Source organism: Trifolium pratense, linkage group LG6 (genome assembly GCF_020283565.1).
Source record: "Trifolium pratense cultivar HEN17-A07 linkage group LG6, ARS_RC_1.1, whole genome shotgun sequence".
In the NCBI taxonomy this organism is placed as follows: Eukaryota; Viridiplantae; Streptophyta; class Magnoliopsida; order Fabales; family Fabaceae; genus Trifolium; species Trifolium pratense.
The window spans coordinates 9,350,112-9,377,883 of NC_060064.1; the positions used below are offsets into that span (position 1 = coordinate 9,350,112).

At 33.4% G+C, this 27,772-nt stretch overlaps 4 protein-coding genes across 4 annotated transcripts; all 4 read left to right on the forward strand.

The window, feature by feature from the left end:
- Nucleotides 1-1,983: 1,983 nt before the first annotated feature.
- Nucleotides 1,984-4,151, forward strand: LOC123888145 (FBD-associated F-box protein At5g56370-like). Its single transcript, XM_045937110.1, has 3 exons — nt 1,984-2,990; nt 3,485-3,613; nt 3,697-4,151. The coding sequence occupies exons 1-3, from the start codon at nt 2,160-2,162 to the stop codon at nt 3,973-3,975; spliced, it is 1,239 nt and encodes a 412-aa protein (XP_045793066.1). The 5' UTR covers nt 1,984-2,159; the 3' UTR covers nt 3,976-4,151.
- Nucleotides 4,152-17,602: 13,451 nt separating this feature from the next.
- On the forward strand, nt 17,603-23,888 carry LOC123891682. The gene is made up of 5 exons (XM_045941591.1): nt 17,603-17,661; nt 21,787-22,103; nt 22,196-22,328; nt 22,425-22,829; nt 22,953-23,888. Exons 2-5 carry the CDS (start codon nt 21,787-21,789, stop codon nt 23,886-23,888), a joined length of 1,791 nt encoding a protein of 596 aa, XP_045797547.1. The 5' UTR covers nt 17,603-17,661.
- LOC123891681 lies at nt 18,382-20,706 on the forward strand. The gene is made up of 3 exons (XM_045941590.1): nt 18,382-19,015; nt 19,121-19,732; nt 19,850-20,706. Exons 1-3 carry the CDS (start codon nt 18,382-18,384, stop codon nt 20,704-20,706), a joined length of 2,103 nt encoding a protein of 700 aa, XP_045797546.1.
- A 1,245-nt stretch (nt 23,889-25,133) lies between the features above and the next one.
- On the forward strand, nt 25,134-26,906 carry LOC123891683 (F-box/FBD/LRR-repeat protein At4g26340-like). The gene is made up of 3 exons (XM_045941592.1): nt 25,134-26,033; nt 26,332-26,469; nt 26,558-26,906. Exons 1-3 carry the CDS (start codon nt 25,134-25,136, stop codon nt 26,834-26,836), a joined length of 1,317 nt encoding a protein of 438 aa, XP_045797548.1. The 3' UTR covers nt 26,837-26,906.
- The last annotated feature ends 866 nt before the right edge of the window (nt 26,907-27,772 follow it).

Here is a 27,772-nt window from a genome sequence, read left to right on the forward strand (position 1 = left end):
TATAATTAAATTACTTTTATTTTTAAAGTTATTATCGGTGTCAATGTGTCTGCGTCAAAAAATAATTCACGTGGAAGCTTATTTTCCCCTCTTCTAATGAGTCAACAAATACAAATCAAGCTAGTTATGTTGCTTCCAACCAAAAAAGAGGAGAGGAAAGTTACATTTGCCACTACTTATTATTAACGAAAACAGTTAGAACAGGAGCAGCTTCATGGATCATGCATGATCAACACAGAGAAATAAAAATAACAACAATACCAATTAAAGAGATATATTAAATGAATGCCAATGAAGAAAATGATATGGTTTTTTGTGTTTTTGTATTGCGGAATTTGGTGAGATATGAATTTAGGGAGAAAACTCTCCTCTAATATAGGGTTATATGAAGAATACTAAAATTCTTATTTGATTCATTATGCTTATGGCTCTATATATAGAGCTACATAAAAACAAATCATATATTTTAAAAAAAAGAAACTAATCCTATAATAAATTCTAAACAAATCTTAGATATTCTAACAGAAATATAAATCATAAACCCTAATATTATATTATTTCAAATATAAATCTAAACTATATTTAAATATAAAATCTTCCAAAAAAGATATTTAGGCATTATTCCCAACAGAAAAGACCACACCAATTTAATAAGAGCATGAATAATAAACATGGGAAATAGCTTCAGAAGCAGAATGTGATTCAATATCTAGCTTGTGTGTTTGTTTTTCTAACTATGGAATTGGCTACATAAAACTGCACTAAGGATATGAAGTAAGTAAAGTAACAAGTAAGGATAGTGTAGAGTCATCAAATCAGTACTAAATAAACAGAATAGGGACAAATATTCAACTCCAAATTAAAATGTTTTCCAATATTCAATACTCAATAGGCTTATTAATCTAAGAACATGCATTGTATGTTATATTAAGCAGCGTAAAATATGGATGGATCCAATAGTTATATAACTAGCTATTAAAATATGGATGTATCATTATCATGTATTCTTTCTTGAACTTATTGCTATGATAATATCTATTATGAGTAGCCAAGTCATTTATTGATTAGGTTCATTAGATGATCTTCCTTAGAACAAATTGGATCATGCAAACTTATGAGGATTTCAATATTCCAATTTTAATCTCAATATTATTCAGTTATATATGTGTTCAATGCTTTTTATGAATTACAACTTCATGAATTGTTCTTAGGAATCAATCGATTATTCACCCTAACCATTGAAACTTAAATCTGAGATAATTGTTCCGTTAATAATTACTTTAAACATATTAAATTATTGTACTGTGATAAAAAAGAATTAATGTGCTTTAAAACTTTCTATGATTTTGAATTCACCTAAGTCATAAAGTATTAGTAGAGGAATGATATTTTGACACAAATTTTCTTACACAATACATACAGGGGTAGTTTGGTAATATTTTCCCTCTTCATCTTCTTTTTTTTCCTTGTTTCTCTCCCGTGTGTGTGTATTGTGTAAGAAAATATGTGTCAAAATATCATTTCTTGTATTATTATTTTATAGAAATAGAAAAGGGTTTCAGTCTCTAACCAAAAAAAGAAAAAAAAAGAAAAGGGTTTCAGTCACTAACCATGGTTTGAACTACTATGTTAATTTATTGTTTGAGAAGCACAATAAGCTAGTTTATACTATCTTATAAGCTGAAAGCTCTGTTTGGTAACATTTTTTTAAAAAGAGCTTATAGCTTATTATACTACCTTATAGTTTATTTTTCAAATGTTATTTCAAATAGCTTATGAGTTTATAGCTTATAGCTTACCATTTTTTCTTCTAATATTACCCCTATCATCTTTATTGAAAAAAATTAAATATTAATTAAACATATCTTTTTATTTTATTTTATATTTTATAAAGTAGCTCAACAGTTGATTTTTGAATAGAGTCTAAGAGTGATATGATATGATAATGTGCTTATAAAAAAAATAAGAGTGATATTGTACTCTGAAACTGGGTTTACCAAATTGCGAAAAAGAAGGGTTTATTTGTTACCAAAAAAGGAAAAAAGAAATTGAAACAGAAATAAAATAAAATAATTGATATATGCTATATCAAGTTAATAAAGACCAGTTAAAACTTTACCTTGACCAAATTGCATTCAATCAATTTGTGCGAAGAAGAAATGCAGCGACGGAGAAAGTCTGATGCAGCACCAACGGTGGATCCAATCAGCAATCTACCGAACGTGATTTTGAGCGGCATTCTCTCTCTTCTCCCCACCAAAGAAGCAGTTGCCACAAGTATTTTGTCAAAGAGATGGATTCATCTATGCCACTCTATTGACAATATCGACTTCCCCAATATCATCAAATTGAATAGCATTCAATCTATCACCACTTTTACCAAGTTTATCGACTCCATCTTGGTCTCTCATTTCATCAACACTTTCCGCCTCAAAATTGAATACGGTAACTGTAATCTTGCCTCTAATTTAGGGTTTCCCAATGTCACCAAATGGGTTAACCTTGTTGTTCAATCTCGTGAGTTCAAGTATCTTCGTCTCCATCTCTATGTGGATGACAGTGATGATGATGATGATGTGATTGGTCAAACACCTATATTGCCCATAAGTATTTTCAGCTGCAAAACCCTTCTAAGTCTTGACCTTGCCCGATTCCGTGTGAAGGGTTTTACATTTTCTTCCATTGGATTTGGATTTCCATCACTCAAGGTACTTCATTTGGATTATATTGTCTTTCAAATGGTTCGAGATTTTATGTTGCTTCTAGCTGGATGTCCAAATCTTGAGGATCTACGAGCGACAAATATTTACTTCTATTATGGAAATTCGCTTACCATTCAAGAGTTTGAAAGTTTAAGCTTACCCAAATTGAATAGTGCAGTTATCACTCAATGCTGGTGTTTATGTTTTCCGATGAAAGCACTTTCTAATTCGGAGTATTTGTGCGTCGAGACATCCATGTTATGCACAAAAGAACATAAAGTATATGAGGTTTGTTTTATTTTTAATTTCATGCATTGAATGCATTGATACCTAAATTCAATCTATACAATACCATACCATGAACACACCAATAAATTTGATTACATTCAATAATTCTATTTTCTCAAATTATTACTAGTGTTGAAACGTTGGTCAATTGTATATCATACGATGATGGAATAAGATGTAAAACAAAGTAAAATTTGCTTCATCTGTGATAGAAACCAGATTTTTAGACACAATGTTGAGAATTATTTTTGAAATATTGGTGAATACAATGGAGGTAAAACAGAAAACGAACGAAATAACAAGAGTTCTATGAGCTCCGAGAACTTTACTCCTAACATATTCATAACAACTTTTTTTCCTCCTTTCGCTCACCCCTCTATCTTTTCTTTAATAACTAAAGGCTCACTAACTTAGTGTTTTATCAATCTGCAATCTGCATTGTGTGTGTGGAAATTTTGGCCCAATTTGATGGTGTGCCTTTCTACATGGATCAGCTGCCATGCCCTTGCTATGATATTCCTATCTTTCATAATTTGACCCACTTGGAGCTCCACGATAAATTGGAATTGGTACTACAAAAGCTCCAACACTGCCCCAAGCTTCAAAATCTCGAACTTCACCAGGTTTGTTAAGTCTAAGAACCATATTTGATTTATCTTTTAACACATCTTTATGTTCAGTTTCATTTTACGTGTCCTATTAACAGGCCTCATTTGAGATAGCGGGGCATGAAGAAGATTATCTGCAAAATAATTGGGTGGAACCAGAAGTTGTCCCACAATGCCTTTCATCATTCCTTAGGACTTGCACTATTCATAACTTTTTAGGCTTACAAAGTGAGCTTATGTTAATAAAATATATTTTGAAGAATGCAAGAAATTTACAATTCATGAGAATGCAGAACATATGGGATAATCCTGAAATAGAAACAGAACTGTCCACATGCCCAAAAGCCTCTGCAACATGTCGACTTTTATTTTATTGATTGATAATACATAGCCAGTGTAAATCGTAGTTTCTCTATCTTGCTTGTTTCATTAGTTTCTACTATTCAACTGTTGGATTTGGAGGTTTGAACTTTGAACTATGAGCTATTATGAAGGTCATGACTTTATCTTTAAGTGATTTTGTTAGTGCTTATCTACCCTACCTGTTTACTTATAGAATATGTCTTTGTTATCTTCCCAATTTCATTATTTCTAATATTATGCTATATTTTGATCTTATTGGCTACATTTGGTGGCATGATTGGTGTCCTCTTAAACTAAGGTTTTGAGATACTAAAAGCAATAAATTGAATTAGTATCATGATTCACAAATTTGTACCAAAATATGCCTGACTTTTGAGTTATCATAAAAGCAATACTCTTTAACAGATTCAATAAGATGTTGGAGTGCTTTACTAGCTAATTAAATAAAATGTTACTCTGATAGAGCAATAGTTTCAGGTTGTAGGGTTTTAAGGGATCATTTTGGCAAATTTTATTTCTGATTTTCCTCATTATGTAGGGAGTTTCTCAATAGTTGTTGCAAATTCAAATTGTGGCTTATATTCTAGTTGTTTAGATAGGATGTATGATATTACACCTCAGTTTAATACCTTTTCTTGGTTTACAGATTCTTGTGATGATGTTTCGTTTTGCACAAATAATTGTTAGGCTTTGCCAGCATTATTTTTTTAACCCAACACAAATTACTTTTCATTACATGTAGTCAAATTGTGGTTTTGTTTTGTCTAACGTGCACAAGTAAAATTGTCTTGCACTATGTATAAGTGTATTTTTTACCACTGAATCAATAAGTCACGTCATATCTCAGTTTATCTAATTCTGTGATTCATCGATTCAATGGTATAAATTAACTTATCCATGGTGCAAGATATGTCTCACCTATGCACCGTAGAATTAGCATATAACTAAATATACCAAAATCATGTTTGTTACGAGGAAAATAACTTTCCACACCTTCTAAAGTGAATCTTATCGGTTAATATGCAACGTACTTTGCAGAGCTTCTAAATATCATGATTTTGAAGGAACTTTATTTTAGATTTCAAATTCGTGTATACTAACATATTATGCATAAAATGAAAATTATATCAACAGTATAGTAATTTTCTATTCTTTTTCTTCCGATAATCTAGACTCATACATAATAAGTGTGGAGAATCCGGAATTCGGAACCGAACCCCTTAAATAGCATTTCTAATAGCTACTAGCTAAACTATTCGTACAACACAACAATTTTATGTTGCTATGAAACTACAATGTGCTAAGTTACACAGTAAATAGTAATTAACAAAGCTGACCAGTTAATAGTAATTAATAAAGTAGAGCTTACATTCACAGCAATGATTTCGTCAGACAACAAGAGTTTATTAGAAATTGAAGGTAAAAAACAAAATTTGACAACGAGTGAGAAAGGTATACTATCACATGCCATTTATTTAATAAACTATTGAATCAAGAAACAAGTGGAGTTTGACTCTTCTTTTTAGATAGTCTAATGGCTAGAAATTTCACCGAATAAGTGGAGTGTCCGGGGATCGAACCTTGGCTCCTGCATATAAAATGCGATGTCCCTATCAATGGAGCTAACCTCACGTAGACGGAGTTTGGCTCTCTATACGTGGTGTTTAAAATGTGAATCGGATCCTCTTATAACTTATTCCACCACTATACGTGGGATGCAATCAAAATGATAACTTACATAAATTTCAACCAATAAGAGGATGAACGTTTTGGACAACTGAAAAAAAGGTGAACGATTAAAATAGAGTGTCAAAAGGTGTTTTTCTTGTTGACCTAAGACTCTCGTCGCACACCCCTAAAAATCTAAAAATATTATACTCGAGTTTTAGGACTAGAAACTTGTTTCTGAGTTTTCGAATTTTAAAATTCAAATTGAGTCGGTGGCCGGTAGTGAAGGAGTCTTGCCCACAACCACAAAATAAGAAGGTACACATGTTTATTGGCAAAGCTAAATACATTTCAAATAAGAAGGTACACATGATGATCAATTCAGTCTTGCAAGCAATACTATCCTATATTATGAGTATCTAAGTTCTTCCGGATGCAATCGTAAATGATATTGAGAATGTTGAATGCCTTTTGGTGGGGAGGAGGTAATAACACCAAAGGAATTAAGTGGTTGGCATGGGAACGTATGGCGTGTTCCAAAGCAGAAGGTGGATGGGTTAGGCTTCCAAAATTTCCAAGCTTTCAATATGGGTATAGTAGCGAAACTATATTGGAATATCTCCTTCAAAGCTAGGAACTTTCCTCTCTCTTCCTTCTTTGAAGCTAGTTTGGGTAATAATCCGACTTTTGCATATCAGAGAATTTGGAAATCACGCCATGTCTTTGTGTAGATGGTGAATTGGAGATGGAAGTAAGGTACAAGTAATGACTGAATCATGGCTGAGAGCATCAGATGAGTTATGGGTGAGGGCGCCGCAAGTAAAAGGTGGGTATAGCCTAGCCTTTATGTGAAAAATTTAATGTTACACAGGGAGAAACAATGAGATGCTTATAAAATTTATAATTTGTTTCTTCCAGAAGGTGGCTGTCATGTATTGGATAATTTGGAAGAATAGAAACAATGACCTCTGAAACAATAACAAAATAAATGCACAGCAGCTAGGCACTCAAGCAAGGTTCATGTGGAATGACTGAAATGCAACACAATACTTGTGACAGTTAGGACAGTCTCAAGAGCTGCAGCAGTGATCTGTGATTTGGAATGCTCATAAATTAGCAAGAGCGGCTATATCTTGGACTAGTCGTTGTCTATTTGAGTCGCTTCTTCTTTGCATTGAGAACCATTTGAATAAAATGAGGCAAGTGTGCTTTGAAAAAAAATAAAATCTGATAGGAGATACTACTTTGATAATTTACTCCAAGGAAATGACATAATATAACTTGTAATATATTTTCCATGAGAAACAACAAAGAAACATGGCATAAGTTTTGTCCTCTTAAAGTTGTTTTTGGTAACTAGTGTTTCTGGTTAACAAAAAAGAAAAACTTTTATTAAAGGGGTAATTTTTTACACTTGTAGTCAAATTTTAAGATACTTTTATTATATTTAGGTATTTTAACTAATGTTTTAGGGACATAGATAACATTTTTTCTTGTTATAATTAATGAAAAGATAACACACGGATCAAATTTTACCTATCTTTCACTTCAGATTTCCTTCTCATAAAAATTGGAAGATTAAAATAAAAGGCACTGTTACTTTTATACCGGTCTCTGTTCGACTTGTGCAGAGACCTGGTTAATAATATATTTGTCGCAGGAATAGTAGTTAGCGTTTTCCAACTAAGGGTAGTTTGTTAATAGTGATTCTGATTTTGTGTTTGTTTATTATAATAAAATTCACTTTTTTTTTATTATTTTAAATAAAATAATAACTTTTTTTTTAATATATTTTTTTTCTACTCTAAAAAAAATTATTATTTTATACACTACTCATATAGTCAAGTCATGTACATATTCTCACTTACTGAAAATCTTTGTTTTACATTTAACTAACTTAGCAGTCAGAGCACCTGCAGGTACACAACCCTCTCCCATTCACTCGAACGGAAGAGGAGCAACACCAGATACGGTCGACATTCTAATAAGATAAGATCCTAAATTATTTTGCATAAGTTAAAAATATAAACCTATCGAAAATAAAAAATAAACCTATCCAAACTCACCTATCAATTATTTTGGTAACAATATTTAAGAGCCAAAGCAATTTTTTTTACCAAGAGCCAAAGTTTTTATTTACCCTCATATACACACCTTTATGAGGAAGAAGAAATGCGACGACGGGAAAATTCTAAAGCGGCACCGGCGGTGGATACGATCAGCAGTTTACCGGATGAAACTCTGAGCCGCATTCTCTCTCTTCTTCCCATCAAAGATACAGTTGCCACAAGTGTTCTGTCAAAGAGATGGATTCATCTATGGCACTCTCTTCTTGCATTGTTCTTTTTCTTTTGGGAATTTTTCCACAATTTGATAGTATATGTATATCTTTCTACATAATTCAGGTGAATCAGCCGCAGCCACAACGCCTTTCCGATGATATTCATATCTTTCATAATTTGACCCACTTAGAGCTCCACGATAATTGGAATATGGTAGCACAAGTGCTCCAAAACTGCCCTAAGCTTCAAAATCTCAAACTTTACAAGGTTTGTTAAGTCTAAGAATCATATTTGGTTTATCTTTTCTTAACTCGCCTTTATGTTTAGCTTTATTTTATGTGTTCTATTAATAGGGGTCATATCCTACAGCGGGGCGGGGAGTGAAGAAGATGATCAGGAAATTTCTGTGGAACCAGATGTTGTCCCACAATGCCTTTCATCATACCTTAGAACTTGCACTATCTGTAACTTTTCAGGAGTACAAAGTGAGCTTATGTTAGCAAAATATATTTTGAAGAATGCAAGAAATTTACAAATCATGGATATCTGGACCCAAAGGGATCAACCTGAAATAGAAAGGAAATTGTCTGTGTGCCCTAAGGCCTCTGCAACATGTCAACTTTTATTTCATTGATCGATAACATATAGACCGTATAAGTAGTATTTTTTGCTTCATTAGCTTCTACTAGTACTACTACTATCTAACTGTTGGATTTGGTTGTTTGAACTATGAGCTATTATGTAGGTCATGACTTTGTCTTGCTACACAAACAAATTAAATTATTTAGTTACTACTTATCAATCCTATCTGTTTATTTGTATTTATGTATTTATTGAACTTGTTTATGACTTCAATTAGATAAAGTCTTATCCATTTTATGGGTACTTGTATGCTAAATTTAGATTTGAAGATTACATAAGTAGTTGTCTTCTCAAAAGAATCCTTGTTTATCGTTTGATAGCTTATAATGTTTTTATTGCCCCATTAAAGAGGACTTAGATCTAAATGATCGTCTTAGAAGATTTAGTTTTGTTGAAATCGGTAACTAGGTAGTTAAATTGCACAGTCAGGGAGGAATAATCAGGGTAGTGTAGTGGGCAGGAAAAGCTGCTTAAAATATACTGTTCCACAAAATGCAGTAATCGCATGACTTGTGATAGGGGGAGAAGCTCGTGGTAAGGATATTAAGAACTGAGTTTCTAAATAAAGGGATTTAACTGCGATCTAGACCGCAACATAACCATTATTGTGGTTGCGCCAACCACATTTGACCGAGATTCTCCTCAATATCAAGAATTGTGACACAACCACGCCCAAAATTTAAAGCATTGTCATGAACCAATGAGGTTTATAGGTGGTTAAGAGAAGTATCTTCGTGAGGAGAATGGGTTGGAAACTCTTCCATCCTACAATATCTTATTGTGCTTTTTTCATTGTATTGCAAAATAAAAAAAATCGAGCTTGTGTTCTAACACCTTTTTAGCATTGTGTTTTGATCTATTACACAAGTCAAATTCTGAACTGAGCATTTATTTCTTGCTGCACACTATATTCATATTTGTATAGTACTAAGCATTGTGTTTTGATCTATTACACTAGTGTTATATGTGGCTTTTTCTTATATATTAATATTATAATATATATGATAATATAATATTATTTGCGGATGAGTTTCTTTGTTGTTGTAACCAACTACAGTTTTTTAGTTTTTGAACTTTTATTGTGAATTGAATAATTTAACTTTCTTTATTGTTGTAACCAAACATGGTCTGATGCTTATTTGGCACGTAACCATGTGGATTATCCGGTGAACCCTGAATGATTGTCTCTTCAATAATATTGTGTTATTGGTGGAAGAAATAGTGGACAAAGTTAAGATGCTATCTTGGCGGTGGTTCCTTGGAAGAGGGAATTCGAGTCTGTGCATGTATTATGAATAGGTGTGGGATCTTCATCCCTTAAATTGTATGGTGTGGTAATATCAGTTCATCAGTTGGCGTGGATTAGGTGCAGTTGAATGCGGCTTTCTTCTGCACTTTTTTGTCACGGTGTTTCTGTGTTTACTTTTTGTCTGGGATCTGTTATTGGTGTAGATTTAATGCAGAAACTATACTCATAGTTGCCTTATTTTAGTACTGTTGTATCCTGTACTCATATCCAATATCAGTACCATATTCGTACCTATACATCCTTGTGTGCGTATTTTTCTCTAGTATATTTTGATGGTATTAATGGTTGCATTTTAATTTTTGGCTGGTGCACTGATTGAACTGCAAACGATGGTTCCTGATTGAAAAATTAGAAAATGTGAGATATAAGGCAATGTCGGTCGTACTTACATGTCCCTAATTGTCAATGGCGTTGGATATTAGGCCAATGTTATACATCAACAGAGAATTTCATGAAACCTCTTGATGTAATTCTTTAAATGGTTGAAACTCCAAACTGGTGTTAATAATGCAAGAAATTTACAATTCATGAGAATTTCATGAAACCTCTTGATGTAATTCTTTAAGTCATATTTCTTAATTTAGATCTGGTAAGGGTTCTCTAGGAATGCCAATGCCAAACAAGCTTTGAAGATTTTGTACATTGCTATCATATTTCCTTATTTGTTAGTATTTATTTATATATAATTGGAGCAGTCGAAGTTTCAATGGGGTCTTATGAATTTCAAGGGCAGCAGAGTCTGTTGCCAGGATCACTGCCCACTTGTTACTTGTTTAAGTCCTCACTAATTTCCGCAAGAAATGTATCTATCCATAGTGATGAAAAATGGTTTAAGGGGTTATCTTGTAAATATGAGTTGCTTGATGGGGAGATGGTTTGAGGATCTAGTAGGGATTCTACTCGACGGAGGTTATATTCAATATTCTGATAATGTGCTGAGTGGGTGATGTTAATGACACTATTTTTCGCTGTTATCTAATGTTTTTTTGCAAGATCATAGATGTTCACAAAATCGAGCTTGACTAATAGAAATGTCAAAATTGTTAGGTTGGACACGACGATTGGAATTTGAACATCGGTCCTTCTATTTTATTTGTGTGAGTTTTTAATGACTTTTTATTTTGTCTATCTATCAATAAAAATAAAAAACTTATTAACTTTTGATGCAGAATTCTGATAGAATATTACCACTTCATAATATAATTTGGAACAAATTGGTTTATATGAAAATATCATTGTTTGGTGAACCGTGGTAATTGTCCTTCTTGATGAAATTTTGTGTTAAATGGTTTGTGTAGCGAAGGAAATCACTCAACATTTATTATTGAGTGAAATCCATTTTAGTTCTTGAGAAAAATTGCATGACTTAAAGTCTTTGAGAAAAAATAAAACTAACTTTTAATTATTGAAAAAAATAAACCAGGACAATTTAGTCCCTATTTTATTTTCATTTGTTTGGTTGATGAAAAAAAAAATAGGTTAATCACAAAGTCAAATTGCATGTCAGGTTGTTTCAATTCAAAGCTCGGTCTTGTGCGAAATGATGATTCAAGTTCATATTTGCAAACATCTCTTTCTCTACGACTGTGTTTTCAGTAATTGATTGTGGTCAATTTGTGGGTTTTCTTTGCTGCTTGGTTTGTTTCATTCTGTTTTGGGTTGTACTCTCATGGCTTCCACCTCCTTACAGTTGATGGTTACCAAAACTATTGCTCAAGTGTTGTCCAATTCGTGCAACATTCTTGCATCGGAGTTACCTTATTTGTGTTTGAAAGGTAAGCACATTTCAACCAAAATATCTGAAGATGAATATTGGACAGCTGTCTTATTTCTGTTGAAGTAGTTCCTGTTTATTTTCAAGATACTTTCATCTTGGAATGACATATTTTCGCCTATTATGAGAGATGTCACGAACCTTGAGAATGAAGTTCTTTGTGAAGAGAGATGCACGAGGAAGAAGTGGTAGCAGACTCAATTCCCTTGTAAAATCATGATAGGTTCATAGTGGTGTCAAAATCTGATTTGTCAAACTTTAGTACAAATGTTATTCATAACATGCATCTTTTAAGTGCGGCCCAATAAGCTATGAATTTCCTAAGTGATTCCTGGGCTAACATGATTCAGAATGAAGAGATTGTCGATTCAGTTGAAAACACAAATCAACTATTTCAGTCGGTGACTACTCCAAGAAAAAGGAAGAGCAAGTTCAAGCATCAAAAAGTTGAGGCTAGCAAAAGATTTAAGGTAATTGCTTTCAAGTATTCGCCTAACTAATTATATGGAGGGAAGTTGTTCGTTATGTTTTTAATCAGTTCTTTATGTTTTTATCTTTTCTTTACCACTTAGGGTTTTAGTTTATGTTCCCCCCCTCCCTTTTTTGTACTTTTTTTAAAAAAATTCTTTTAATATATGATGATGATATGATCAAGGTGTTGCAGCTTGCGATTCCTCTGCACGCTGTATTTTACTTCAAAAAGAAAATTCTTAAAAAAGAAATAAAACAATATTTTAAATACAAGCAAATTGTTTTTTTTACAAACTAACAAATTTGTTAAAAAGAATGCTATAGTGTGACTTTGCTCAATATAAAAAATCCTTGTTAAAAGTGGTGTATTTAACTTTTTCAAAATAAAAATTTGGTTTTTTTAGTCAATTACGTTTATTTTATATTTTAATTTGGTCCTCTAAATTTTTAAATTTTCAAGTTAGTTTATTGATGTCAATATAAGTTGTTCTTTTCGTTGAAATTTGAGGTAATATTATCTAACTTTTCATTAAATTTTAAAAGTTGTACACGACATCTTCTTAAGTTGTCCACGTATGAAATCTCTTGGTCACATGGACGGTTTAAACAAAAAATTGACTAAAAAGACTAACTTAAAACTTTTTAAACTTGAGTAACTAAATTGAAATTTAAAATAAACCTAAGAGATTGAATTTCTTAACATAGTCTATCCTGACACATCTTGTATTGAGGAGACAGTTTTTGTTAATATATATATCTCATTTTGGTTTGTTTAAAAAAAAAATAGAGCGCATGTTAATTAGCAAGAGAATGTTATTTTTTTTTGCATCCTATGAGTTTCTCACACGCCCTAAATGAATGAGTAAAAATAAGAAATTTGAAAAGAAAAAAAATACCGTCTAATAGTGCGCATCTATGGCTCTGTTTGGTAACACAAATAAGCTAGCTTATAGCTTATTATATGAGCTTATAAGCTTGTTTCAAAAAATTAGAGGTGTTTGGTAATAAGCTTTTTGTACTAGCTTATAGCTTTTTTTCAGATGCTATTTCAAGTAGCATTTGAGCTTATAGCTTATAGCTTTTTACACTTTATTCCATTTTTACCCTTTAATTTAATAACTACCCACTCTAAAAAATAAACTACCCACTATCAATTATGTAATTTTATATTTAATAATCACTTTAAAAGCTAATTTTACCAAACACTTTAATTTCAATAAGCTAGCTTTTTAGCTATCAGCTATAAGCTAGCTTTTCAGCTATCAGCTAGCTCATCAGCTATCAGCTAGCTTATAGCTTATTTTTACCAAACAGACCCTATTACTTAAATAGTGAATGATTTTTTACAAACTCATGGAACAACGCCAAAAGAAATTACTCAACAGAGCCATCCGTAAAAAAAACTTTATGAGAGCCTTCCATAAAAAAAAAAGCACGAGAGCCCAAATTTCTATATAGAAATCAAGAGCCACCTAGGCTCTATTTGGTAAAAATAAGCTATAAGCTAGCTGATAGCTGATAAGTTAGCTTATAGCTGAAAAGCTAGCTTATAGCTGATAGTTGATGACGGGTAGTTTATAGCTGAAAAGCTAGTAGAATAAAATTAAAGTGTTTGGCAAATTTAGCTGTTGTAAGTACAAAATGACATCAAAATACATGGTTAGTGGGCAGTTTTTTTTTTTTAAGTGTTAGTGGGTAGTTATTATAATTTTTAAAAAATAAATAAATAAAATTAATGAGGGTAAATATGGAATAAAATGAAAAAGCTATAAGCTCATACGCTTTTGTTTGGTAAAAATAAGCTATAAGCTAGCTGATAGCTGATAAGCTAGCTTATAGCTGAAAAGCTAGCTTATAGCTGATAGCTGAAAAGCTAGCTAATTGAAATTAAAGTGTTTGGTAAAATTAGCTTTTAAAGTGGTTAATAAATATAAAATGACAAATTTGTTAGTGGGTAGTTTCTTTTTTAAAGTGGGTAGTTATTAAATTAAAGGGTAAAAATGGAATAAAGTGTAAAAAGCTATAAGCTATAAACTATAAGCTCAAACGCTACTTGAAATAGGCACTGTTTGGTAAGTCCAATAAGCTAGCTTATAGCTTATTGAACTAGCTTATAAGATTGTTTGAAAAAAATGTGAAGTCACTAGTAGAAAAAAGCTATTTTACATCTGGCGAAAACCACTTTTTACATCTGAACAATTTCAGATGTAGACGCACGAGACTTAGTAAGTATACACGTTTTACATCTGGCGTAGTCAGATGTAAAAAAACACTTTTTACCTCTGACCTAGGCGAAATTCAAATATTATTTTTTTAAAATTAAATTGGACTTTTTACATCTGACCAAGTCTACCTGATGTGAAATCTTAACTTTTTTTTTTTTTTTTTGAAAAACCTGCGTTTTTTTTTTATATATATTTTAAATCTTTTTTTTTATTAAAAAAATCTAACCCACAATGCCAACAATATAACATAACTTGCATCAAGAACACAATACTAAAATTCAACATCCATAGCCAAATTCAACATTCAACATATATATAGTAATAATGTCATTAAAGTACAACCACATTGTAATCCAAAATACAAAACATCATAATAATTAATACTAATCCATCCAAAATACAAATTAAAACATCATCATAACTAGTCCATTGTAACTTCACACAAACCTAGCTAGCTCCTAATCTTTCTCGTCGGCATCATCATAATCTACCTCGGGATTATATAGTTGAAGAAAACAAGTTGCCCAGCGGTCTCGCAAATCATACAACTCCTCCTCTGTTAATGTCGTGGGATCATTGAACACCTACAATATGTAAATAACATAATTCATATGTAAACTACAACATGTTAATTAATGTATGGTAAATGAATCAGCATAGCCATTTTTAGTGAACCAGCATATAGCACAAAAATATTTGGTTCCAAAAATATTTTTTTTTTTTTACTCAACCTGACTTTTTACATCTGAGGATATATATGCCCAGATATATATTTATTTTAGATAATTTTCGCCATAATTACAGGATTGCCACCGCGTCCAGTTATGCTTCTGGTACATTGAAACCAGATGTAAAAAGTTTTGTCTATATATTTTTCACTTCTGTGGATATTGAAACCAGATGAAAAGACTCCTCCATATAGCTTTTCACATCTGACATATGTTCCGCAGATGTAAAATGCTTATGTAATATGTCATTTTTCTACTAGTGAGTGTTTGGTAACGAGCTTCTCTAACTTGCTTATAGTGTTTTTTGAGATGCTATTTCGGGTCCGTTTGGTAAAAATAAGCTATAAGCTAGCTGATAGCTGATAAGCTAGCTGATAGCTGATAGCTGAAAAGCTAGCTTATAGCTGATAGCTGAAAAGCTAGCTTATTGAAATTAAAGTGTTTGGTAAAATTAGCTTTTAAAGTTGTTATTAAATATAAAATTACATAATTGATAGTGGGTAGTTTATTTTTTAGAGTGAGTAGTTATTAAATTAAAGGGTAAAAATGGAATAAAGTGTAAAAAGCTATAAGCTATAAGCTCAAGGGTGTGTTTGGTAACACAAATAAGCTAGCGTATAGCTTATTATACGAGCTTATAAGCTTGTTTCAAAAAATTAGAGGTGTTTGGTAACAAGCTTTTTGTACTAGCTTATAGCTTTTTTCAGATGCTATTTCAAGTAGCATTTGAGCTTATAGCTTATAGCTTTTTACACTTTGGGTGTGTTTGGTAACACAAATAAGCTAGCTTATAGCTTATTATATGAGCTTATAAGCTTGTTTCAAAAAATTAGAGGTGTTTGGTAACAAGCTTTTTGTACTAGCTTATAGCTTTTTTTCAGATGTTATTTCAAGTAGCATTTGAGCTTATAGCTTATAGCTTTTTACACTTTATTCCATTTTTACCCTTTAATTTAATAACTACTCACTCTAAAAAATAAACTACCCACTATCAATTTTGTAATTTTATATTTAATAACCACTTTAAAAGCTAATTTTACCAAACACTTTAATTTTAATAAGCTAGCTTTTCAGCTATCAGCTATAAGCTAGCTTTTCAGCTATATAGCTTATTTTTACCAAACAGACCCTTTATTCCATTTTTACCCTTTAATTTAATAACTACCCACTCTAAAAAATAAACTACCCACTATCAATTATGTAATTTTATATTTAATAACCACATTAAAAGCTAATTTTACCAAACACTTTAATTTCAATAAGCTAGCTTATCAGCTATCAGCTAGCTTATAGCTTATTTTTACCAAACAGACCCCAAATGCTACTTGAAATAGCATCTGAAAAAAGCTATAAGCTAGTACAAAAAGTTTGTTACCAAACACCTCTAATTTTTTGAAACAAGCTTATAAGCTCATATAATAAGCTATAAGCTAGCTTATTTGTGTTACCAAACAGAGCCTTCAAGTAGCGTATGAGCTTATCACTACAAGAAAACATAATATTACTGACCAAACTTATTGAGGGCTAAAAGCCCTCAGTAATGCATTTGTGGGATATTGAAGGCTTATGGCCGTCAGTAAGTAGTCTTGAAGAACGGAAATAATTAAAAAATTAACTATTAAGCATTAGTGACGGTCCTGGGCCGTCAGTATTGCACTGCCCATTTCAGACGGTCCCAGGCCGTCAGTATCGCACTAGCCGTTAAGCAATTATGACGGTCCTGGGCCGTCAGTAACGCATGTGAGTTATGACGGTCCCAGGCCGTCAGTAACCACATTTCCGTTGGACAATTATGACGGCTTATGGCCGTCAGTAATTGCTTGATTTTGAATTTTAAATTGTAACGGTCAATTATGACTACTCCTATATATTACTACTCCTTCACTTCATTTTTTCATTTCCATTCTCTCTCTAAATTTTATCTAACTTCTCTCTTAAATTTTCTCTAATTTCATACTTTCAACTTAATCTCCATACAAAAAGTGGTAAGTGTTTGTGTTTTACTTTTACGAATTTAAAATTTTTGTTTTGTTATTTAAATGTATATGTTCTAATATTTGTGTTTTACCATTTTTAATAGCAAGTCTTATTCTCGTGAGGAGCGGAGTTCGTGGGCTAGGTGCGCGCCAAGTAAGAATCTACTCGGCACCCAAGTAAGTAACGTAATTTTAATTTATATAGTGATAGTTTTTTTTTATCGTATACTTAGTAATAGTTATTAATTAATACTTTGTAATTTATTACTAATATTTTCTTATCACTATGTATAAAAGTTATTGTTTTTGTAAAAAAAATTAAAAAAATATATTTAATTTTGTTTATTTCGAAAACAGAATTATTTTTTTTAAATAAGTATTTTTTTTTCAAAAAAACAGTATATTTATATTATTTTTTAAAAAAACGAAATTTTTTTAAAAAAAATTTATAAAAGAAATTTTTTAACAGTTTGTGTATTTACTTTGTTATTTAAATGTATATGTTCTAATAATTTGTTATTTACAATTTTTATTAGCAAATTCTCGTGGTCATCGGAGGTCGTGGGTTAGGAGCGGAGTTTGTGGTTAGGAGCGCGCGCCAAGTAAGACTCTACCCGGCACCCAAGTAAGTAATATATGTAATTTTAATTTATAATATTTAGTGATAGTTTTATTTTTACCGTACACTTAGAAATAGTTACTAGCATTTTATTATTACTATGTATTTAAAAAAAGAAAAACAATTATATTTTAAAAAATTATAATATATATGTTAAAAAGTCGGTAGTTTTGTCAACTAAAAAACTTAGTATTTTTTAGATTTAATAAACCATAAACTTTAAAAATAAAATGTTAAAAGTTTATGTGTTATTGTTGAGTAGACATATATATATGTCCAAAATACTTTTGAAAAATAAAGTAATAAATTTAATACATATATTGATCTAATTATATATTAATTAAACTATACGCAGATATGGATTTTACCAATCGTAATTGGATGTACGATAGACATAATCCTGGAAAGAGGGGCCGGGTTAAAGAGGAATTTAAAATAGGGGTCGAAATGTTTATCAATACAGTAAAATATAATGACATTGTGATACGTGAAGGGGGAATTAGATGTCCGTGTGTACTTTGTCGATGTACAAGAATACGGAGCGAAGATGAAATTAGGTCTCATTTATATAAAAAGGGATTCCAACCTAATTATTGGGTTTGGTCAAGTCATGGCGAGGGATGTTCCACGACTGTTCCCGTGAATCAAAATCGTGCTTCAAGCAGTGTTTTTCAGCCCGTTGTTGTTCCCGAATATTATCATCAGCATTATGATCCGTTTAATGAGATGGACAATATGATAACTAATGCCCTTGGGTTTAATACGCCGATTTATGTGCCAAATGATGTCGACGACCCTGCTGATGATGAATATGACGCTGATGTTAACGTCGAGAGACCAAATGAGGAAGCCCAGCGATTTTTTGATCTTTTGAAAGAGACAAATACACCGTTGTGTGAAGGCTCTCGAGACTCAAAGTTAACGGTGTGTATTAGACTTTTGGGTATCAAGTCTGAATGTCTTGTTTCAGAATACACCATGGACTTGATAACGAAACTGATGTTGGATATAACAATAGACCGTCCTCTTGATTTGCCAAAAAATTATTACGAAGCAAGACAATTGGTTGCAAAGTTAGGACTCGGAGCGAAGAGAATTGACTGTTGTGTTAACGGGTGTATGTTGTACTATAGCAACGAATTTGGTGTAGATGACGGTGCATTACTTGAATGTAAATTTTGTCAAGAACCAAGATATCGTGTAACAAGAAATTCACGGTCAGTCAGAAGGAAGCCAATCCCAAGAAAGACGATGTTCTATTTACCCATAATACCAAGGTTGCAAAGGTTGTATGCATCGATGCAAACTGCCAGTAAAATGACATGGCATCGTGAAAACTATGAAAGGAGAAAAATGTCAGGTGAGTTGCGACATCCTTCTGATGGAATGGCTTGGAAGCATTTTGATCAAGTTTATCCCGACTTTGCTTCGGAGCCACGGAATGTCCGACTTGGGTTATGCTCAGATGGATTTACACCATATACTCAAGTATCAGCCACTCCATATTCATGTTGGCCTGTTCTGATTACCCCGTACAATCTTCCTCCTGATATGTGCATGTCAAAACCTTACATGTTTTTAGCCGCTGTAATACCAGGCCCATCTAGTCCAACTGTTGGTATTGATATCTATTTACAACCTTTGATTGATGATTTGAAGAGATTGTGGAACGGTGTTGCGACGTATGATATCAACCAAAAACGAAATTTCAATATGAGAGGAGCTTTGATGTGGACCATTAATGATTTTCCTGCATATGGGATGTTGTCTGGATGGGGGACACATGGTAAACTAGGATGTCCTATTTGCATGATGGACACCAAAGCGTTTTGGTTACACAACGGTGGGAAGGCTACTTGGTTTGACTGTCATCGTCGGTTCTTGCCTACTGATCATCCGTTTAGAAGAAATAAAAATGCTTTTGTTCATGGTGAGACCGAGACTCGTGATCCACCAGATTATTTGACATCCCGACAAGTCTGGAACAAAGTGAAAGATATTCCAAAGGTTGAGGTTGTAGGTGGTGTTGCCTCTAAACCGCGTGGTTATGGACAAACACACAACTGGACAAAAAGAAGTATCTTTTGGGATTTGCCGTATTGGAAAGACAACCTTTTACGTCACAACCTTGATGTTATGCATATTGAGAAAAATGTGTTTGAAAATATATTTAACACTGTCATGAATGTCAAAGGAAAAACGAAAGATAATGACAACGCGAGGAGAGACATAGGGTTGTATTGCAAACGTAACGAACTGTTGTTGGTGGAGACATCTAACGGCAAACTTCTTAAACCTCGTGCAAACTATACTTTATCTCCTGACGAAGCAAAATCTGTTTGTCGATGGGTAAAAGAAGTGAAGATGCCAGACGGTTATTCGTCGAATTTGGCGAGATGCGCTGATGTTGACCACGGAAGGATGCGTGGGATGAAAAGTCATGATTGTCATGTTTTTTTCCAGACTTTACTTCCGATTGCATTTAGTTCTTTACCCCAACATGTATTGAATCCGCTTATTGAAATCAGTCAATTTTTCAAGAATTTGTGTTCGACAACGCTAAGAGAGGCTGATCTCATCAAGATGGAAAATGACATTCCACTGATCTTGTGTAAGTTGGAGAGAATATTTCCTCCTGCCTTGTTTGATTCTATGGAGCATGTTGTGGTGCATCTTGCATACGAGACTAGACTTGGTGGGCCGGTTCAATATAGATGGATGTACCCGTTTGAAAGGTTCATGGGTTATGCAAAACGTGCCGTGAAAAACAAAGCTAGGGTCGAAGGCTCAATTTGTGCAACATACTTACACCGCGAAACAATTTACTTTTGTTCGCATTACTTCAAAGACACGTTGTCATCAAGTCATATTCGCAATGAAACTGAAACATCTCGGCCTGTGAGAATTCACCCATTAAACATGTCAATATTCAGCTTGCCTGGTCGTAATGGTGGTGGTGAGAAAGTGTTGTATCCTGGTGACAAAGTTCTCTATTCGGCGCATGTTCACTTGCTGATTAATTGCAATGAAGTCGAGCCATATTTACAGTGAGTATTTTTAATTAGTTAATAAATAATTATTTATTCCAATTAAGTTCGCTTATAACTAACGATATTTAATAACTTAGGATGTTTTTAACACAACATACTTCTGCTCAAATCAATTCGGAATTTCCAGCATGGTTCAAAGAATACATGTACCAACAAACACCCGCAACTCGTGTCATACAACACTTGAGAAACTTATCTGATGGCCCAAAGTCAACCGTTAAACAATGGCACACCTACTTTGTCAATGGTTACAGATTTGAGACACACAGTTGGAGTGAAGGAAAAACAACAGTAAACAGTGGAGTGTGTATGAAAGGTGTGACTGAAAATGGTGAAGGAGATTTTTACGGTGTCATTGAGAACATATTTGAAATCGAATACAATTACCTTGATTACAAGAAAACAGTCGTGTTGTTTTACTGTAAATGGTTTGATCCTTCAAATAGAGGTACCAGATATGATTCAAAGACTAATACCGTGGACATAAAAATGAACAAACATTATCCATTGTATGATCCGTTTGCTATGGCTCATAACGTCAGACAAGTTCACTATGTCCCTTATCCATCGACTACAAGGGATAAGCGAGGTTGGTGTGCCGCAATAACATCAAAACCAAGGGGTCTGATTGAAAAAAATGAGATAGATGAACGTGAAGATGAACCATATCAGGAAGATGAGATGTCCAATGTTGATGATGTCATTGCAGTTGAAACTTTTAATCAACTTTGTGTACAAGAAGAAGCCGAAGAAGTACCTTCTGATGGTGATGTTGATGAAGAGGACGTCGAAGATAATGGTGATGATGAAGGCAGTGATGATGAAGATGTATCAGATTGGGATGACAATTAATTTTATAATATAGTTATCCGCGTTGTAATAATATTAATCGTTGTACTTGAATATTTGTTTTTGGTTGCATTTGTTTATCGTTTAATGATGATGAATTATAAAACAATATATGTCATGTATTTCTTAATTAATTATATATATATTTGTCATGTATTTCTTAATTATATATATATTTGTCATGTATTTCTTAATTATATAAATATATTTATCATATATTTTTTTATTATAGATGAATCCAGATGAAGAAAATTTTGATGATGACAATGTCGATGATGACATTGATGATATTCCACCAGCACCGGGTGTCGGACGCGGACGCGCTCCACGTAGACGTAGATTACCCCGCCGCGTTGTTCGGAATCGATGGTTGGAGGGTATGCCCAAGTCTCGAACCGTAGATGGTGTGGAAGAGGAGTACGACTCCTACGACGACGATGATGACCACGAGGACGAGGAAATTGCCGATATTGCACTTCTAGCTCCTCAAAATGAATTGTTGGTTGACCGGCATGGTAGACCCATCATCATGCCATATACCGCCACAGAGTAAGTTAATTATTATTAAGAATTTGTGTTTAATAAATTAATTGGATATATATGATAATTATTCTTAACTAATATATATATATATTGTGCAGTTTGCAACCCCAAAATCCGGCGAATAAGGCAATCAATAATGCATTGAAATCCAAATTCCAGGCTCCATATCTCAACTGGACGGAGGTTAGGGCAGATGAGCGTGGATATCAACAATTTTGGAATGGCTTCAGGGTACGTTTTTATTTATAATTACTTTTTTATCAAATCAATTTTGTTACTAAACATATATTTACTAATTTATTAACAATTTTTCTTTATTTTTCGTAGTCGCAAGTAACTTGGCTGAATCACCACACAGCGGCTATTGAGCGTATATTCAACAAAAAAGCCACCAAGCGTCTGTCGACCTTACTTTTTGAAGCGCGGAAAAAGATTAAAAAGGATCCTTCAAAACCACCACTTTGGCTCGCTGGCAATTCATACCCTATGTTGTGCCGCAGATGGGAAGAGGAAGAGTATATTGCAAAGTGTATAAAGAACAAAGCCAACAGAAATACTGATGAAGCCAATCGTGCGTGCGTACACTCTGGAGGGTCTAAATCTGCCGGAACGCTTCGTCTTGAGTTCATCCAACAATTTGGTCGTCCACCCACCTTTATGGAGATGAATGACATGATGCACCGGTATGCAGATTCCGGTCAGTGGACGGGGGCAAGGGCGCAAGAAGTGTCGGTAAGTATTTAATTATATATATTATTTATTATTTATTTCGTATAACATTATTTTTTAAACATTATATAATTATATCTAAACATTATAATTAATTAATTATAAATTTTTTTTAATTTATTGTAGAGGTTGACGCAAATTTGGGTTGAAGAATATAATGCAAGCCAACTACGACTACCACCTCATAGGCGAGATAATGAGGATGTTCGTCGAAACAAGATGTCGTTGGCTTTTGTTAAGAATGCTGGTGGTCCGACTCGAGGTCGCAAATTCGCTGCTGGGTGTACATCTTCTCTATATGCAAGTGACCCAACTGGTTTGAGAGATGTCACTTACACATCTTCATCTTCATCGAGTACAGGACGCTCTCGTCCAACTCAAAGAGAGGAAACCGATGATGAGTATGAAGCGCGAATGAGGGCCACGTATAGAGAAGAATTCCGCGATGAGTTCGAAGCATCATTTGATGACCGGGTGGACCTACGGGTCCAACATATATTGCAGGAATTCTTTGCGCAGCAGAGGGCGCCGGCGGGGGGGGGGGGGGTTGGATCATCATCTCAGGCTTCGGCACGACAAAATCAAAATGCCGGTGAACAAGAATATCGACCGGATTTGAGTAGCATGGTTAATTTGAATCAGCTGCCGGAGTACCGAGAGGGTGATCCAGTACTGAGTATGAGCATAGAGGATATGAGTCAGATGCTTAATGAACCAGTTCATTTACAATTTTTTGATCCTACTGGGCAAACAAGTGGAAGCAGTAGTGACGGAAGCGGTAGAAATAATCAACAAACTGCTTTCACCGAATACCAGAGATCATTAAATCCACAACAAGACTTCATAATCCCACATCCAAATCAACCCCAAGGCAACTTCTTCCCAAATCAAGCCCCAATTAACTTCGTTCATAGGCCTGTGGCACGACCTCCTTCGCGAACGTCACTCCCCGGAGTCGTAATACACGAGGGAGGTAGAGGCCGAGGCCGAGGAAGGTCGCGTCAGCCAACAGACAGTGGCAAGGGGAAGCGACCACTATATCAGCCGCCTGACCAACGTTGATGTGTAATTTTAATAATCTGTTGTTGATTATTATTTGTTTAATTGTTTTCTTTTTGTAATGACAATATTATCATTATATTTAATTATGCTTATGTTAAGTATTTTTATTATGCTTTTTATTAAATTTTAATTTTAATATTTTTTTAATTATTTATTATGCAGTATATTTTTTGTTTTAAAAAATTAATATTAATTTTTTAAAAAAAAAATTAATAATTTAATTATTTAAAAATCAAATACTGATTTTTAAATAATTAAATTATTAATTTTTTTTTTAATCGTTCACCATTACTGACGGCTCTAGGCCGTCACAATGTGCGAAAAGAACAAAGCATACTGACGGCTCCAGGCCGTCACAAATGCGTGGCCTTTTGAATTGACCGGTGTGTATTATTGACGGCTCCAGGCCGTCAGTAACGTTATTGACGGTCCTGGGCCGTCAGTAACCATTACTGGCGAGCTAATTACAGAGGGCCCAAGGCCGTCAGTAATGCATGCATTTTAGACGAAATTTGTGCATTACTGAGGGCCAAAGGCCCTCAGTAAATGCATGTTTTCTTGTAGTGTATAGCTTATAGCTTTTTCATTTTATTCCATATTTACCCTCGTTAATTTTATTTATTTATTTTTTAAAAAATTATAATAACTACCCACTAACACTTAAAAAAAAAAACTACCCACTAACCATGTATTTTTATGTCATTTTGTACTTACAACAACTAAATTTACTAAACACTTTAATTTTACAACAACTAAATTTGCCAAACACTTTAATTTTATTCTACTAGCTTTTTAGTTATAAGCTACTAGCCATCAGCTATTAGCTATAAGCTAACTTTTCAGCTATAAACTAGCTTATCAGCTATCGGCTAACTTATAGCTTATTTTTACCAAACAGAGCCATAGCATCTGAAAAAAAGCTATAAGCTAGTAAAAAAAGTTTGTTACCAAACACCTCTAATTTTTTGAAACAAGCTTATAAGCTCATATAATAAGCTATAAGCTAGCTTATTTGTGTTACCAAACACACCCGAAATAGCATCTCAAAAAATGATATAAGCTAATTAGAGAAGCTCGTTACCAAACACTTCACATTTTTTTCAAACAAGCTTATAAGCTATAAGCTAGCTTATTGGACTTATCAAACAGTGCCTTGTTCATTACACTCCTCATTCATTGCACCTTTATTTATCCATAGAACCCTAATCTTGTGCGCAGCATTCGGCCAATTTGTGTGAAGAAGAAATGCAGCGACATGGAAAGTCTAATGCACCACCGACTGTAGATCTGATCAGCAGTTTACCGAACGTCATTCTGAGTCGCATTATCTCTCTTCTCTCCATCAAAGAGGCAGTTGCTACTAGCATTTTGTCAAAGAGATGGATTCATCTATGGCACTTTGTTGATAATATCAACATCCCCGACACCATCACATTGAATAGCATTGAATCTACTTACAGTTTTAACCAGTTTATGTACTCCGTTTTGGTCTCTCGTGATGCTGTTGGTTCTCATTTCATCAACAGTTTCCGCCTCAAAATTGAATACAGTGACAATAATCTTGCCTGTCATTTAGGGTTTCCCAATGTCACCAAATGGATCGACTTTATTGTTCAACGTGGACTTAAGTATCTTTGTCTCCATCTCGTTGTGGATGACTATGGTGTTGATAGTGATAGTGAATATGATGTGGATGTGGATGGTTTAAAACCCAAATTGCCCATAAGTGTTCTCACCTGCAAAACCCTTGTAAGTCTCGACCTTAGTCGATTCCGTGTGAAGGATTTTACATGTTCTTCCATTGGATTTGGATTACCATCGCTCAAGGTACTTCATTTGGATTATATTGTCTTTCAAACAGTTCTAGATTTTATGTTGTTTCTAGCTGGATGTCCAAATCTTGAACTTCTACGAGCGGAACAAATATACTTTCATTATGAGGGCGGTTCAAAACAATACTTCTATTGTGAGGGAGATTCTCCTATCATTCAAGTGTTTCAAAGCTTAAGCTTACCCAAATTGATTAGTGCAGTTATCACTCAATGTTGGTGTTCATGTTTTCCGATGAAAGCACTTTCTAATTCGAAGTATTTGTGCGTAGAGACGTACATGTTATGCACAAAAGACCACAATATTGTCCACGAGGTTTGTTTTCTTTTATGCATTGATATATACCTCAAATTCAATTCAATTTATACCATACCATGAACAGTAGAACACGAGTGTTGGTGTCCAACTCCAACATAACACCAACATTTTGATTACATTCAACAATTCTATTTTCTCAAATTATTACTGGTGTCGACATGTCGGTCAGTTGAATATCATAACATTGATGAAATATAATGTAAAACAAAGCAAAAATGTGATTCATCTGCATTTTGTGTCTGTGTGTGTGGGAATTTTGCCTCAATTTGATAGTTTGTCTTTCTACATAATTCAGATAGATCCGCGGCAATGCCCTTGCTATGACATTCCTATCTTTCATAATTTGATCCACTTGGAGCTCCACGGTAGATTGGAATTGGTACTACAAAAGATCCACCACTGCCCCAAGCTTCAAAAACTCGAACTTCACCAGGTTTGTTAAGTCTAAGAACCATATTTGATTTATCTTTTAACTCACCTATATGTTTAGTTTTTATTTTATGTGTACGATTAATATATAGGCCTCATTTGACATACGGGAAAATCAAGAAGATGTTCTGCAAAATTTGGTTGAACCAGAAGTTGTGCCACAATGCCTTTCATCACATCTTAGAAGTTGCACTATTCATAACTTTTTAGGCATACAAAGTAAGCTCATGTTAATAAAATATGTGTTGAAGAATGCAAGAAATTTACAATTCATGAGAATACAGAACATAAGGGATCATCCTGATGAAATAGAAACAGAATTGTCCACATGCCCAAAGGCCTCCACAACATGTCAACTTGTATTTTATTGATAACATATAGACAGTGTAAATTGTAGTTTCTCTATATTGCTTGTTTCATTAGTTTCTACTATTCAACTGTTGGATTTGGTTTTAAACTTTGAACTATCAACTATGAGACTTTATCTCCCTGCACAAATGAAGATCATGACTTTGAACTTTGGATTTAGTTTCTCTATATTGCTTATCTACCCTACATCTTTATCTATATATATATATATATATACTTATTGAACCTGTTTATGTTCAATTAGATAAAGTCTTATTCATTTTATGTTCAAATTTGATGCACAAACACTAGGAGGGAGGCGTGTGCAAAGATTACATAAGTAGTTATTTTCTCACATTTTCATGCTAACAGACACATTTATATATATAGAAATATCTGTTGTTTGTTATCTTCCCACTGATAACAAACACACATATTTACAGAATGCCCAATTTCATAATGTTATGCTATATTTTGATCTTGCTGGCTACATTTGATGACATGATTGGTGTCCTCTTAACTAAGGCTTTGAGATACTCCACTAAAAGCAATAAATATAGCTTGAACTAATTCCGTTACATGTAGTCAAATTGTGGTTTGTGAGGTAAAATATATAATGATACAATATAAGTAAGAATTTGTCTGACGTGCACAAGTAAAATTGTCTTGCGCAAGTATAAATTGGATCGATAAGTCACATCATATCTCATTTTATCTAACTGTGTAATTTATTGATCAAACGGTAGAAATCAACTTATGCATGGTGCAAGATAAGTCTCACTTATGGACGATAGAATTAGCATATAACTAAATATACCAAAATCATGTTTGTTATGAGGAAAATAACTTTCCATATCTTCTAAAGTGAATTTTAACCGTTAATATGCAATGTACTTGCAGATTGATTTTGAAGGAACTTTGTTTTAGATTTTAACAAGTATGGTACATGTGCTTTAGCA